General features: G+C 33.8%; 1 protein-coding gene across 1 annotated transcript in view; it reads right to left on the reverse strand.

Moving 5' to 3' along the window:
* Positions 1 to 1,332: 1,332 nt before the first annotated feature.
* The window catches only part of LOC7483639 (ABC transporter C family member 2), a 33,241-nt gene continuing 20,237 nt past the window's right edge, over positions 1,333 to 14,336 (reverse strand). Inside the window, exons 21-28 of the mRNA XM_024611452.2 lie at positions 13,722 to 14,107; positions 9,667 to 9,847; positions 9,122 to 9,445; positions 6,512 to 7,268; positions 6,302 to 6,423; positions 2,877 to 3,122; positions 2,095 to 2,521; positions 1,333 to 1,724 (exon numbers count right to left, since the gene is read on the reverse strand). Of these exons, the coding sequence (XP_024467220.2) occupies positions 1,627 to 1,724; positions 2,095 to 2,521; positions 2,877 to 3,122; positions 6,302 to 6,423; positions 6,512 to 7,268; positions 9,122 to 9,445; positions 9,667 to 9,847; positions 13,722 to 14,107 (2,541 nt within the window). The 3' untranslated portion in view covers positions 1,333 to 1,626. The remainder of the gene's footprint in view (positions 1,725 to 2,094; positions 2,522 to 2,876; positions 3,123 to 6,301; positions 6,424 to 6,511; positions 7,269 to 9,121; positions 9,446 to 9,666; positions 9,848 to 13,721; positions 14,108 to 14,336) is intronic.

Raw genomic sequence — 14,336 nt, forward strand, 5'->3', positions numbered from 1 at the left:
CTTGCATAATGCCTTAGAGGGCCTCTACTCCTGCATCGCTAAGTAGGTTGCTACCATATCTGTTTATTAAATATGTTAATACGCCCTAATACCAATTTATATAGTGGATAGAAATTGGAGTTTCCAAGTCCTAAGATTATAGACATAAGTTATAAAGAAAACTCTCTAGTGTTTTATTAAAAATCTAAATAATAATCTAAATATTAAAATAACCTAGAAACTTCTATTTATATTAGTTTTAAAATTCTTTATAGAAAAAAATTTCTAATTAAAACTAAAATCCTTTACAAGAAAAGATTTGTAATTAAAACTCACCTAATTAATATAATTTCTAAATAATAAAATATTAATTAAATTAAAATTCCTAATCTAAATACAATAATGTAAATAAAAACAATCTTACCCTTTTGTTTTCAAATCGGAATTTTAACTCGAGAGTAAAGAGTGCCTTTAGAATAATGCAATAAAAGGAGTATGAATTTATGTGATACAACGTGCTTTTCAGCAGATTAAAAAGTGTGACGATGGCAAAGCACAAGGCATGGGCTTGGTTTAGGGTTTTTCTATAATGGCTTAAATTTACCATGACTGGGGTCAAATTTAATTTACTTGTCTCAAAAAACACAAGCAATTTACTTACTTTTATGTAACAAGAAAAAGTAAAAGTTACCAATGACTTGAATTCATTGTAACAATCACCCTTGGCTGAACTCTGTTTTTTTAACACAAAAATGGACTGCAGGATCTCTTTAACTCAAACCCAACACAGAAACCCATTTGTTCAATAACATAATAAGAACTGCATTCGTCGGAGCAGGATAAGAAAAAACACAAAAATGCTGGAACGGAACAATCCCCAGACAGAAACACATGGATATCAGCCACTAATTCACAGTGCAATAACAAGATTAAAACTCACCACCAAGGTTTGGAGGGTACACAAACAGCATGCATCTTCGCTAGCCAGCGAGATGCTATCAATAATTACTTTTGATATCTCCAAGGAAATCGACTTTCGTGGAGCAGCCATTCTTTCCACGTCCAAACGGGTTTCTTTATTTTAGCGAACTTGTAGAGGGCAGGGACGGAACTCTACAGATGTCGTAAAGGTATTGCCTTTCCAAAAGGAATACAAGACCAAACCAAGGGGCTTGCACTCAAGTCACTTGACTCGCCTTAATAGATCCAACTCATACCAGTGCTAAAACTCATCTGCTCCCTATTCATAACCTTGACCATCTGCAGACTCATCGTGCCACTTGACCTTTGGGCAACATATTCATGTCGAAGAGAACATAAATGTCTCGCATCACAAAAGGAAGAACGAGCAGATTGACTGGTTTCTACAGCTTATTTTAGGGTCATCAGAGTTCATACATAGCAAATATCCGGATTCTTCTAATAGTACACGTTTAAGAATCCATTTGGCGGTCAAAACCTGGTTCATGAGCCTAGTGTACGAAAAAACCAGTGTTCTTGTATATAACACCCTCGAAATCTTTCGCATATGAGTCTGACAAATTCCAGAAGCTAAATTAGAAAAACATCAGGTACTTGCATTAAGTTGCTACCATTAAGCATAGTTACAAAGCCTTCTTTGAACCCAGAGATAAACCACAGTGATTCCTACATTTCAACATGGTTCCAGTCAATTGTTTTGTCTTCTAAGCCATAGTCTGATTGGTGAAGCCTGTGCCGACCCAGTCTGCTCATCATGGCAAGACCTGAAAAGAAAAGGAAAATGAAATATAGTAAGATTAGATATTTACAGCTCTGTTACTGCTTGTTAGGTGTATGCAAGATTATGTTCGCTTCCAGTTTCAAAAAGTACAACGGGAAAAAATCATTACACTCGACCATTTATAATAATTAAACATACTGTAATGATCATCAGTAACATTGGGTATGAAACAATGGTGTGATATACCGATGAAGCATTATCCACAAAATACTTGCTAGAAGAAAGATTAAGCATTGCAGGAAATAGAAAAAGTTACAAATTTAAACTGACAGGTTGCTTAAATATATTAATTCAGAAGGCATATCAGGATATACGGGGAATATGCAACACAGCAAAGGAAAATAAATTGTTACCTTCAACCATTTTGTAAAGAGCTGACCACCACCCATCTCTGGATATTTGATATTGATTTAGTGACTCATCAATTACTTTGTCATGCTTCCCTTCCAACACTCTTTGCAAAGTTACCACCGCATCCTTTGTTTTCTTCAGAACAGAGTTTTCATCCTCAATTTCCAACTGTTGGAGGTCATTCTGCGATGAAGTGAGGCTAACAGCAAGAGCGAACTGTGCTGCAGCAGCCCAACGAGAGGAGGCCAGCCATCTCCTCGGTCCATCTAACTGTTTGTTCTCTTCTCTTCCCAACCTACTCTCTCGTTCCCCTCCCATTACCAAGCTGCGTAAGTACTGAGCATTTGCAGCCCCTGTACTTTGAACCATCTTAGAGAATGCACTATTTTCATTTGAAAGCAGTTCCTCTGGTGTATCATACTCCAGAACCTGAAGGAACAAAAACAGAAAAATAATAGAAGCAAAAAACATCAGAATTTTCTTAACAGTCTATCAGTTGATTCCATAATAGACAGCAGCAGTCTGTTGGTCACTAGAAGTGATTGATGGCAGTTCAATATTACAGGTTCAGGGCTAAACTAATAGTAGTAAGTTTGATGATATGAAAATGACTTGGGATTTGAAACAGGTCACCTGACATAATTTAAGGTTGATTTTCCTTTAAAACAATAACATTTCTATTCGTTTGTAGCCTTACACACAGAATGTGAGAAAGGGCTTCCTACAAGTCACTTCCCATGAAAGAAAAAAGAGCCTGGAATAAAATTAAAACACAATGTCATACCCGGCCAGAATCAAGCAGAATGACCCGGTCACAATCAATGATGGTATTGAGTCGATGTGCAATAATTAGCATTGTACATGATCTGAATTCTTCTCGAATAGTTTTCTGAATAAGAGCATCTGTTCTGACATCAACAGCTGCAGTAGCTTCATCAAGAACAAGTATCTTTGATCTTCGCAACAATGCCCTAGCAAGACTTAACAACTGTCTCTGTCCAACACTGAAATTATCCCCTGCCTCTGTAACCTAAACAAATTATGAGGAATGTTATTGTTCAAATTCAACAGAGCATTTACAGAAATTCAAGCAAAAGAGTTAATAATAGGTCAAGCATATAACATATGCATATCCAATCGTAGGGATAAAGGACTGGTGAGTTTAGTTTGCAATTTTATGCATATTCAATCATTCCAGTCACCATCAAATTAAAAGGGATTCCCATGTGCTATTCTATTTGCCCTTCTTTCTTAAGCATTTATCAAAACCATATTGTTACACAATTTTGCTATGAACATGTGTCCTTGATAAATTAACTCCTACTTTTAAGCCACAAAAACCTACGAATAGAGAGAATAGCATAACTACAATGATAAAAATGTCAACCATGCAGATAAATTGTTTTTTGAATAAAATAATCAATCCCATTTCACCCTTTATTTCCTTCGTTTACTTTTCCTTTTGTTCCTTTTGTTTTGTCTTTGTATAAAATGATCAAAAATATATAGCAACTGTGGGAAAAAAATAAATTACAAGACACACTTTGTCGATGTAATACAAATACAAACTCTATAGTCATATGCTTGAGCTGAGTTCTTTCTACTAGATGAACCCATCCAATGGATATTAAAATTGGAAATATTTAGGACTTGATAAATTATTGCAACAAACCAGAGTTTTAGCAGAAAAAGATAATGACCACAGAATAGAGGAGTAACTATATGAAATTGAAGCTAGAAAAATGAAAAGCAAAGGAACCTCAGAGTAAATATTAAGAATTTATGTAAAAGGTTTTAACCAAACTTTTCCTTAACACATGCAAGCAGACACTCTCAATGAAAGGTTAATAACAAAACAGTGAAGAAGAAAATGCAGGAAATTCTATAAGATGGAAAAGCTGTAACAGTACTAAAAAGACTAATCAAGAACTCTTCTTAGATATTCTTAAAGGGGAGAACAAGAGAAGAAAAACTCTTCCTGCTTAAAATAATTCTGCCTAACAGGACTTAAGAGACATTTACAACAAACTTCTACAACATGTTACTCAGAACACCCATCCCCATCTCCTTGCATTGGGTTGGTGATGCAGACAAGAAAAGAAGCGGAATAATAGTATTATTTTATTATGTGTCGTATTAGTCCCTAGGATTAATATTGTTTTCTTATCTACAAGTTCATTAACTCATTGGAATAGGAATCCAACTACTTAAAGCTTTAGGTATATAGAGCCTATGAATACCCATGCTTGTAATGCTTTATTTTCAAATAAGAGTTTATTATGGAGAATAAAGGGCAATAATGGACAATGGTATTTGTTTATTTTGGAATTTTAATATTGTATGATTATTCTAGATTTTATTATTATCTAGAACTATTAATATTTATTATATAGTAGTTAAATTAAGATTCTAATTCTCTTAGGATGCGTATGGTACTGGATAGAATTGGAAGGATGAGACTGGACTGAATTAGGCAATACAGGATAAGCTTGTTTGGTGCACATTGGACTGGACTGGAATAAACAACTCTGTATTGCATTTGACAACCATAAAACAAGACAGATCAACACTATATAAGGACGATAATACTCTCATGCTTTCTCATATGAATAAATACAAAAATAATAATATAATTCTTTTTAATTGTTTTCAATTTATAGAATTAATTCTGTTATAAAATAATACTATATTATGTTATTTAATTCTTATTTGTTTAATAATAAAATACTTAATTAAAATATAATTAATTAATTAAATACAGTAATAAATGATTGTACAAACCAGGCTCGACAGTTTATAATTAGACTGGCTAGGTCATTGATCCAATCACAACTAGTCAACCGAGTCAAATCCAACCATGACTTCAGGTCAAAAAGTTGACTTTGAAAAAAAAAATTGCTTAGAGTAGAATTCAAACCTTGGACCTATTTTTTAAATGATTCAATTTAGTTTTAATATTAGAAAGTCGAAGTTACAATAATTAACCCATTGAATCAGCTCACTAACCTAGCAAGTTGACCCATGAGTTGATGATCTGGGATTTTAGCTAGGTGGCTGTGTGTTAGGTCTAACAATGATCATAAAAAAGTTAATTATGTTTAACAAATAACTCTATACATAATTAAAAAGTAGTCTTTTATTTATTAATATATTTGAGTATTTTCACAAATAAAGTTATTATTTTATTTTATTTATTTTGAAATTATAAATCTAAGTATTTTATTTTTAAAAAAATAATTGAAGTAAATAAATTTTATTATTGTTGAAATAATTAATTTCTTTTATTTTATTTTTCATAAATAAACATTTATTTTTAAAAATAATTAAATTTTCATTAATTTTATTTATTTTCATAAAAAGTTATATGCAAAAAGTCCAAAGCTCAAAAAGGCGATGATATTTTCCAATTTAAGAGAAATAAGTATGGGTAGCATACAAAGAATGCCTTGATAAGTTTGTCCCAGGGGACAACACAAGCTTATCCTTAGGGGGTGTTCAAGAAAAAAAAAATTATGAGACAAGATTGAAACCACCTCTTTTCCTGTTTCATGTGGACACCAAATAGCTTCATTAGACAATTTGTGTTGTTATAATGTCCCGTGTACCAAACATATCCTTATGGATTTAAGACTTATTATTTTATTTAGTTTGATGCATCTAAATAAACATCTAGATATTCAGTTATAAGTTCATTGAATTATTGAATAAAAATAAAACCTTCTTCAAGATTGTGTCTCTCTTGTTTGGTGATCTTCCTGGTGGTTTCACACCAATTTATGAATAAAACTTCGAACTATATACTTTTGAAAGCGTGATGCAATCTCTCTTACGTGTAATAACTCCTAAGAACTTTAAGTACGAAGCTTAGTTTTTCCTCCTAAGTGTGACTCCTAGAAAAACTTTCCATCTTTCTACAGTTTTGCAGCAAACAAACCCCCATATCCTCACCATCAAACAGCCTCCATTGGAACTCCTAAACATCCACACGTCCATAACCAATCAAACCTATAACCATTAGCCACCAAAAGATCAATTCAAACCCTAAAGTCCCTATTAGGGTTACTGTTTACTGTCTCAATAAAGCAGTACCAGAACAAAACGCCTAAGCTGCCGTGCAATAGTTATGCTAGATGATAAAATCAGCCCTTGGAAGCAAAAGATACCTGAACAACAAGAGAGATACATTAAAAGGAAAATCTCAAAATATACCTCAGAATCCAGTCCTAAGGAATTCCTTCGGATAACATCCTTCAAATGAGCCCTCTCCAAAGCCTCCCAAAGATCAGCATCATTGTGTTCACTGAAAGGATCAAGATTAAACCTGACAGTTCCTAAACAAAAGAAAAGTGGGGCAGTCAACTAAGTATAATTCATCACAATCATGGTTCAAACTTCAAAATAAGATTTTAGAAAGTGTACCTGAAAAAAGAACAGGTGCCTGTGGTATGATACCAAGTACTTTGCGTAGATCCATCAATCCAAACTTTGAAATATCACAATCATCAATCAAAATCCTTCCTCTTTCCAGCTCTACAATTCGAAATAAAGCATTGAGCATGCTGGACTTTCCAGCACCAGTCCTTCCAACAATCCCAACCTTGTCACTAGGAAAAATAGTGAAGGACAACCCATGCAAGACTGGTGGAAGTTCAGGCCTGTAACGTAAGACAACATCTTCAAACTTGATCGCTCCTGATGAAGGCCATCCAGGAGGGGGACGATTGCTCTCAATAACAAGTGGAGCCTCTGATGGCAACTCTATATATGTGCCAACCCGTTCCACAGAATTTAAGCTATTCTCAGCCAAACTAGCAAGTCTCAGTACAGCAGTCAACAAACTAGTGATGTTTAAAGCATAACTGAGAAGTAGACCCATTGTAGATGCAAAAGCCTGCTGGTTATCTGCCCTCCCATTCTGCATAACCGCGAAGGTCGCTGTAAACCAAATCATAATGCCCCCTAATGTTTCCAACCGGATTGCCAGCCAGCGGTTTGCACCCATGTTGACAAGGGTGTATCTGACATTGTTGTCCATTGATTTTCCATTTATGCTGGCCATCCGATCATAAGCTTTGTATGCACGAATAGTTGACAGACCATTCAGAGCTTCTCCAAATTGTGCATAAACAGGTGATCTAGTTATGGAATCCAGTCGCTTTACTTCACGGGCTGTGCTCTGTAGAACAAAATGGTTCTTAGATAGAACTATGCATTTAGAAATAAAAATGCATCCAAAGATAGAAATTATTTATCTTCCAAAAAGTCACTGAAGCATCATAATATGTTCTTTATCCTAGATATACTGCAGCAAGAATTCATGATAGCAATAATAAGAGAACAAAAAAGATAAAAGCTATTTATGAGCAAGCATTGCATCAATCTCCTACTAGATACAGAACTACTCGTCAATCTACAAGATATTCTGATATTCTTTGATTTCAACAAACATGGCATGATACAAACTTTATGCTGTAAACTTCCAAGTACCTTAACAGTGTCCATGACAATAAATGATGAAATCTCGAAATCAAAATGCTGATGAATGGTATGATATGACAGATAAAATAAAAAATTATTGCAATTGCTAGAATTCAGATGAATGAAGGACATGATAAAAAACTGGCTAAATTGAGTTTTTCCATAATAGCAGCAGCAAAAGTAGTCTGATTCACATTGAACAGACAAGGCAAGAAAGAAAACATAAACTAACCTGCATGAGGGAACTGAGAATAAACATAGGGGCCAATATCACAGAACAAACTAACAAAACCTTGTCCTTAGTTCTACAACCAATCCAAATTGATGCGAAAGTATGATGGAGTGGCTGTCATATTTAGAGAAGAATTTTCATGGAATCCAAGGCTAGTTTAATTTCATCAATCAAGAGTTGTTTTCGGTCAAGGAACACATGTCCATGGTTGATTTCTTGTTAGGAATTAAAGTTTGAATCAAGTATAATTTATGCATACAGGGGGCTTTCATACTTTTCAGACTTTGTGGAGGATCTAGTCTTATTTTGGAGCTTAGCATCTGGCTTCAAGAAATTACTCCTAATTGTAGGGGAAGAATTGTTAATTCTGCATCTTTCTGCAAATTTCAAGATTTGGCAGAAGGTCTAGTCGCTCACAAGCTTTTTCATTATGGTTTCCTTTCGGTTTTGGTTTTCTACAAACCTGAAACTTATTCTCTTGTTCTAATCTCAATTTTCTTCAAGTTATTGTTGTTTAGTGTTGTTTTCTTTTCCCAACCTATGTCACCTAATCATATTTTGGAGCATGGTTTCTTAGTCTTTACTCTTTAATTAATAATTATTTTATTTACTTTCCTAGTTAATTCAAGAATAGTTATGAAGTATTATTTATAAATCTCAGTCCTAGTCTATTTAGGAGTTCTAATTTTCAATAAGAATGTAAATGTCATATCGGGAGTTACATTATTTCATAGGCATGGTGCCCAAGGCTTTCCCTTGTTTCTCTATTTCATCCTTGCTTTAATATTTGCTGCCACAGTTCTCAGATTATTATCAACGGGCTTAATCTAACCCAAATCCTTAGATTCCTTGGACTTCAATCCCAAAACCTAATTTCCCATCAACAGAACTACAATTCTACAATCTTCGAAGCTATCCTTCATTATAATTCTGTCAAGTCTGGAATACATACAGTACATAAGTGTGCATTCTGTCTGTGCGTGTGGGCATACACGCACACTTTTTGTTAAATGTCAATGGTATTCAAAAAAGTTGGTCAGCTATCATTTCTCTAGAGTTCAACATATATTTGCATTTATTGGAAATGATCTGATCATACTTGCTTTGAGTTACTAATTTGCTGATGGAACTAGTGCCTCCTCTAATACTAGCATGAGGTAAAAATATTTAACAAAAAATATTAGCATGAGGTAAATACAAAATGAAAGAAAATACTAAACAGGAAAAGATAAAATGTCAGAAGAGAGGAGGAACATTTTAGAAACAAAAATTAAAAAGAGAAATAAAAGAAGAATGCGAGAATAAAAGGTTCGGGGTACCTGGTAATAAAGGTAGGCTCCATAAAACAAAACCAAAAGTGGCATTATGGCCCATAAAGACATGGTGCTCACAATTCCAATGAGAACAAATGTAGAAAGAAGCTGTGATATTTGGCCCATGAACATATTTACAAATATGGCAACATTTCGATCAATATCACCTAGATCCTTGGCAAACCTATTGATAATACGTCCAAGTGGATTGGTGTGGAAGAAGACCATTGGAGCTCTTAGTATGGAATTAAGCATCGCATCATGCAGTCTCTTGGCGGCATAGAGACTTGATGTAATCAACCAATATGAATTTAATAATGTCACTGACACCTGGATATAAAAGAAAAAAAGATTCAAAATTAAGTTGGTATGGGATAGAAGATACAAGATTTTGAAACTATTCCTTTAAAACAAAAGTATGGTGAAGATGTTTCTGCATTTTTGGAAAAGCAGGAAACAAAGCAACATAGAATAATGATTTATCGGAAAAAAGCATAAAAAGCAATATCTATGCTTGAAATGTAACTTAATTTCATCCAACTGATTGATACCTGACCAATTGATAGAAAGGAATAGATTAGATTATAGTAGAGAGGCCCATGTCTCTTTGAAGTGCCTTGATTTGTCCAATTGCTCAACCATGTACTACTTGAAACACGTAAAACTTCTGTCATTAAATAGCACATAAAGAGTACCATCACCACCCATGCACCTCCTAATGCATTCTTGTACCTGGTAAGAAGTAATCACAACACTCGTCAGAATATTATGGAAGAAACAAAGATAAGAACCTATCACTGACAATTAACAAATGATTCAGCACACGTCATGCAGGAATCAATAAAAAGCCATTCTTGGAAAAGGAAATACTTGAATCTCCCCCTTGTGCAATTTAGGTGTGGTACCTACCGTAGTGTTTAGCGAAGATAAAACTAGGGTTCTCAAGCTGTAAAATTACAAACCTAACTGTAGAGAAATCTAGAGAAAATTCTCTAGTATTTTATTGAATTTGAATACTAGTCTTTATCTTTATAAAATAAACTAAACATCTCTATTTATATTAGTACTAAAATCCTTTATTGGAAAGGATTCCTAATTAAAACTTCCATAATTAATAGGAATCCATATAGCATTAGAATTCCTAAATAGTAAAATACAAATTAAATTAAAAGTTCTAAGTTAAGTAGGAATCAAATAATTAAGATCCAAAATTAAATAGGAAAATAGTAACTTCATGTTTCATATGAGATGCTTTTGGGTTTCTTTGCAGACTTCTTTTCAGGCCTTGTCAATCTAGTTCATAAACTTCTTGGATAATTGTTCTACATCAATCATCCCCACTTGAGAAAAACTTTTCCTCGAGTTATTTGTCAAAAATTGAACTCTTCCATTCTAAAGGAACAAATACTTTGAATATAATATTGTAGCTAACATATTCGTGAAGTAGCATGTCCTTGACCCGTGAACTTCAAAATTTAATTTATGATGTGTATAATAAGAAAAAATCCATATTTGATGTTATATTTTTGTTCCTATGAAATCCACTTATAGTTCATTCCCATATTTTTCTTCTTCAAACATGAGTTCAACATCATGTATGTCCTCCAATATTTCAACCGTTGTATTTAAAGGAACACCAAAATAATTTTCCATATATCTCCAAAAGACTTGTCAGAAATTATCGGGTCCTTCATGTCCTAGCTTGCAAGATCTTCATCATCATATAAATCTTCTTCATCAGGTTCGCATAAGACAACCTTATCATCGAAAGATTCTTGCTCATACTGACATTCAACTATCGGGTTGTGGTTGTTTGTTTTGATATGAAAAGGTCTCATGGTCTCCATCAAGTTCATCTTCACCAACACCCTTCACATAGACAAATAGTTGTCTAAGTGGAATTTCAAGAATAGATCCAAGGTAAGGTTGACCCCGAGATAAGTCTTCAAGCACGTTCATTTACTCTTAGTGCCTCCCATCAGCCAATATTGATCTTCTTTATCATATGACCTTACTGACCACAGGGATTTGCATGAACTGGTTTAATGAAAGGTTGGTTGAGAAAGTCATCCCAGGCACGTGCCTCTCTTCTTCCCCGATTCATGTTTGTGTGCAACCCTAATGATGCAAATCAGGAGACAGAGGAAGGCGGCCTTTAACTCACGAAGTCTACTGGGCAAAGGAGACGTGTGGGATAAAGAGAAGTTGTTATAAGTTTATTAGCTGTAGTTATTTTATTCTAGCTAGCTGTTAGTTTTCTAGTCAAATTAGTATTTGGTTTTAGTTACTTATTGGATTGTAATTCCTTAGTTGGAGGGTATTTAAAGGGAGAACAAAACAGACAATAAAGATCATTATTTTTTGGCAATTATTTTCGTTAAATATAAATTGGAGCGAATCCTTTGCAAAGAGATTCTGTGTTGCTAGTTACTGATTGTTCTTATTAGATTCAACGAGAGGTTGAACCAGGAAGCTTTACATCACCTAGTGCCTCAAGCCTAGATGTAAGGTCATCAAATCTGGCATTAAGGTTGCCAAATCCAATTTGCATTCACCCCTCTAAAACTATTATCGCTACTGAATGGCAATCTAGCTAATCTCAAACAGCCTGTATCCTCTGATAACCATCATGGAGATGGTTGCCACCATCTGTTCCACGATTCTCTTCACAGTTCGCCATCAATCCAGATGTTGACCCACTCTTATACCACCTAATGCAGTGTATAGCGAAAATAAAACTAAGGTTCTCAAGCCCCAAGGTTACAGACCTAACTATAGAGAAATCTAGAGAAAATTCTCTGGTATTTTATTGAATTTGAATAATAGTCTTCATCTCCATAAAATAAACTATACATCTCTATTTATATTAGTACTAAAATCTTTTATAGGAAACGATTCCTAATTAAAACTTACATAATTAATAGAATTCATCCAGCATTAGAATTCCTGAATAGTAAAATGCTAATTAAATTAAAAGTGTTAAGTTAAGTAGGAAACAAATAATTAAAATCTAAAATTAACTAAGAAAATAATTAAAACAAGAATATAGTAACTTCATGTTTCATATGAGATGCTTCCAAGTTTCTTGGCAGACTTCTTTTAAGACTTGGCTCTGTAAACTCCTAGGATAATTGTTCTACGTTAATACCTGAATTCACTCTTCATTTTGTCCATTTTATCTGAACATTTAGAACCTAGAACCTTTCTGTTTTATAAGGCTGATTTTCATTTTAGCTGCACTTCCTTTACAGTATCTCCTCCTGTGCTCCACTGATCAGCATATCAATATGCTGATATAACATCATAAAGATTCCACCAAAGGAAATATTGAGAGCAGTTCTGTAATCAAAACACTGTAACCTATAACTCACCTCAAAGATGCCTTGCCATTGCATGTTCATTCATAATATGGAACTACCATTTAATATTTCATTTCAACATCTAAACCATGTTGAGTAAACAAATTAATTACCTTACACTATGATTTCGCAATCCTCCTCAACACATCAGAGGATCAGAATGAGAGGCAGCAGCATGCCAATAGGAATAACCAAGAAACAAACAAGCAGTGCAGTATCTTTTTTCTATATTTTTCCTCAAGCAAGAGAAATTTTATTTAACAATGAAATCATATTTACAGCTGTCATTTGGTAAAATAAACTAAATGAAGAACATGTCAGTAAAGTGCCCATCACCACTAGTGGCAAAGGTAATTTTTTTTGTTACAGCAGTTAGATTTTCTAGTGAATGAGAATAAATATGAGTATGGCACACTATACATATTATCCATGGGCTATTTATAAATATCTATGTATATTTATAGATGATCACATAATAATTTTTTTGGAAAAATATAACATCAAAAGAGTCAAGCAAAGAATGAAAAGTAGGTGAATGCAATGATGTATGTTAATTATTATCTATATTGTTGTGTGATTTGCAAATAAGAAACAAAACAACTATCAATAACACATTAAACTTGTATTTAAAGTACAAAATAAATATATTTGATAGCATTTAATGAACTTTCTTTTAAACTTAAAATTATGAGGGGCACCCAATGCAGCTTTGTTTGGAACTATATGAAAATTGTGGAAAATTTCAAGGATTAAATGAGGGAAGTACAAACATTTAAGGGGAGCTAATCCCCTTCTCTAACATGCAGCTTGGCCCCTTCACCACCCAAAATTCCAATTTCTAGCATATGTAATATATTGATACAAGAAATTTTTTTTCTTCACCTTCTTTCTTTTAGAGAAGCAATGATTTATTGCACACAAAAAAGAAAAGAAAAAACGACTCCAGCAAGATCAGACACTAGAAAGGTGATGAAGCCCTTTTAGAGACAGAAGATAGGGAATATGAATAAGATTGAAATAGAATTATCTTCAACTAGCTATCCAAATTGAGATACTTAAGGGCATGAAAGAGGTATGAGATAGAGAATCTCTAACTAGCATGACTTATTGTTCTGGTAGTTATGATGGGAGGATTCATCAAAAGTACATCGCATGCCTTCCAATATATATCATTCAAATAAAAATGAAAATTGCAGTTTCACGAAACACAATATTGAAGCACCGGATTTTAGTCTGTATTTTATTACCTTATCAGCACTTTCAAATTGACAACACCTGTTTCCCGTTCTTCTTGCTTGATAAGAACAGATTTGCCTTCTTTTGGTTTCTTTGTACCACTTACATTCTTTGGCAAGTTATTCATTACCCCATTAGCAACCTGCTTTGAAGAGGTTTTATGATCAACAATTTCATTATTTTCCTGTTCTTCGTATTCTTCCATTTTCCCTGCATTTTCCATCAGCTTCTGGAACAGCATTCCATTATTAGAGAGGTCCTCAAAGGTGCCCTCCTCTTTCACCATACCCTCATGAACCAGTATGATTCTATCAACTTGAGAAAGAAAATGAAGTTGGTTTGTGACCAGAATTCTCGTTTTCTTGCTTAATTCTCCCTTGATGCATTTATCAAAAACCTGGAGATAATAGGTAGTTGCACATAGATCACCTTTGCTAGGATAAAATAAGGAAATTGCTATGCACTAAAAAATAACACTGAAATTCCAACAGACAGTGTGGCAAGTGTAGGTGGTGAATTGTAGGTCCCATAAATAATAAATAATTGATTAGGCATTAAAAGAGTAATTGCTGCATCAGATTGTATTAAAAATTTTGTATGATTTGTCCGTATGCATACCAATGCTC

The sequence above is a fragment of the Populus trichocarpa genome, chromosome 11 (assembly GCF_000002775.5).
Source record: "Populus trichocarpa isolate Nisqually-1 chromosome 11, P.trichocarpa_v4.1, whole genome shotgun sequence".
Lineage (NCBI taxonomy): Eukaryota > Viridiplantae > Streptophyta > Magnoliopsida > Malpighiales > Salicaceae > Populus > Populus trichocarpa.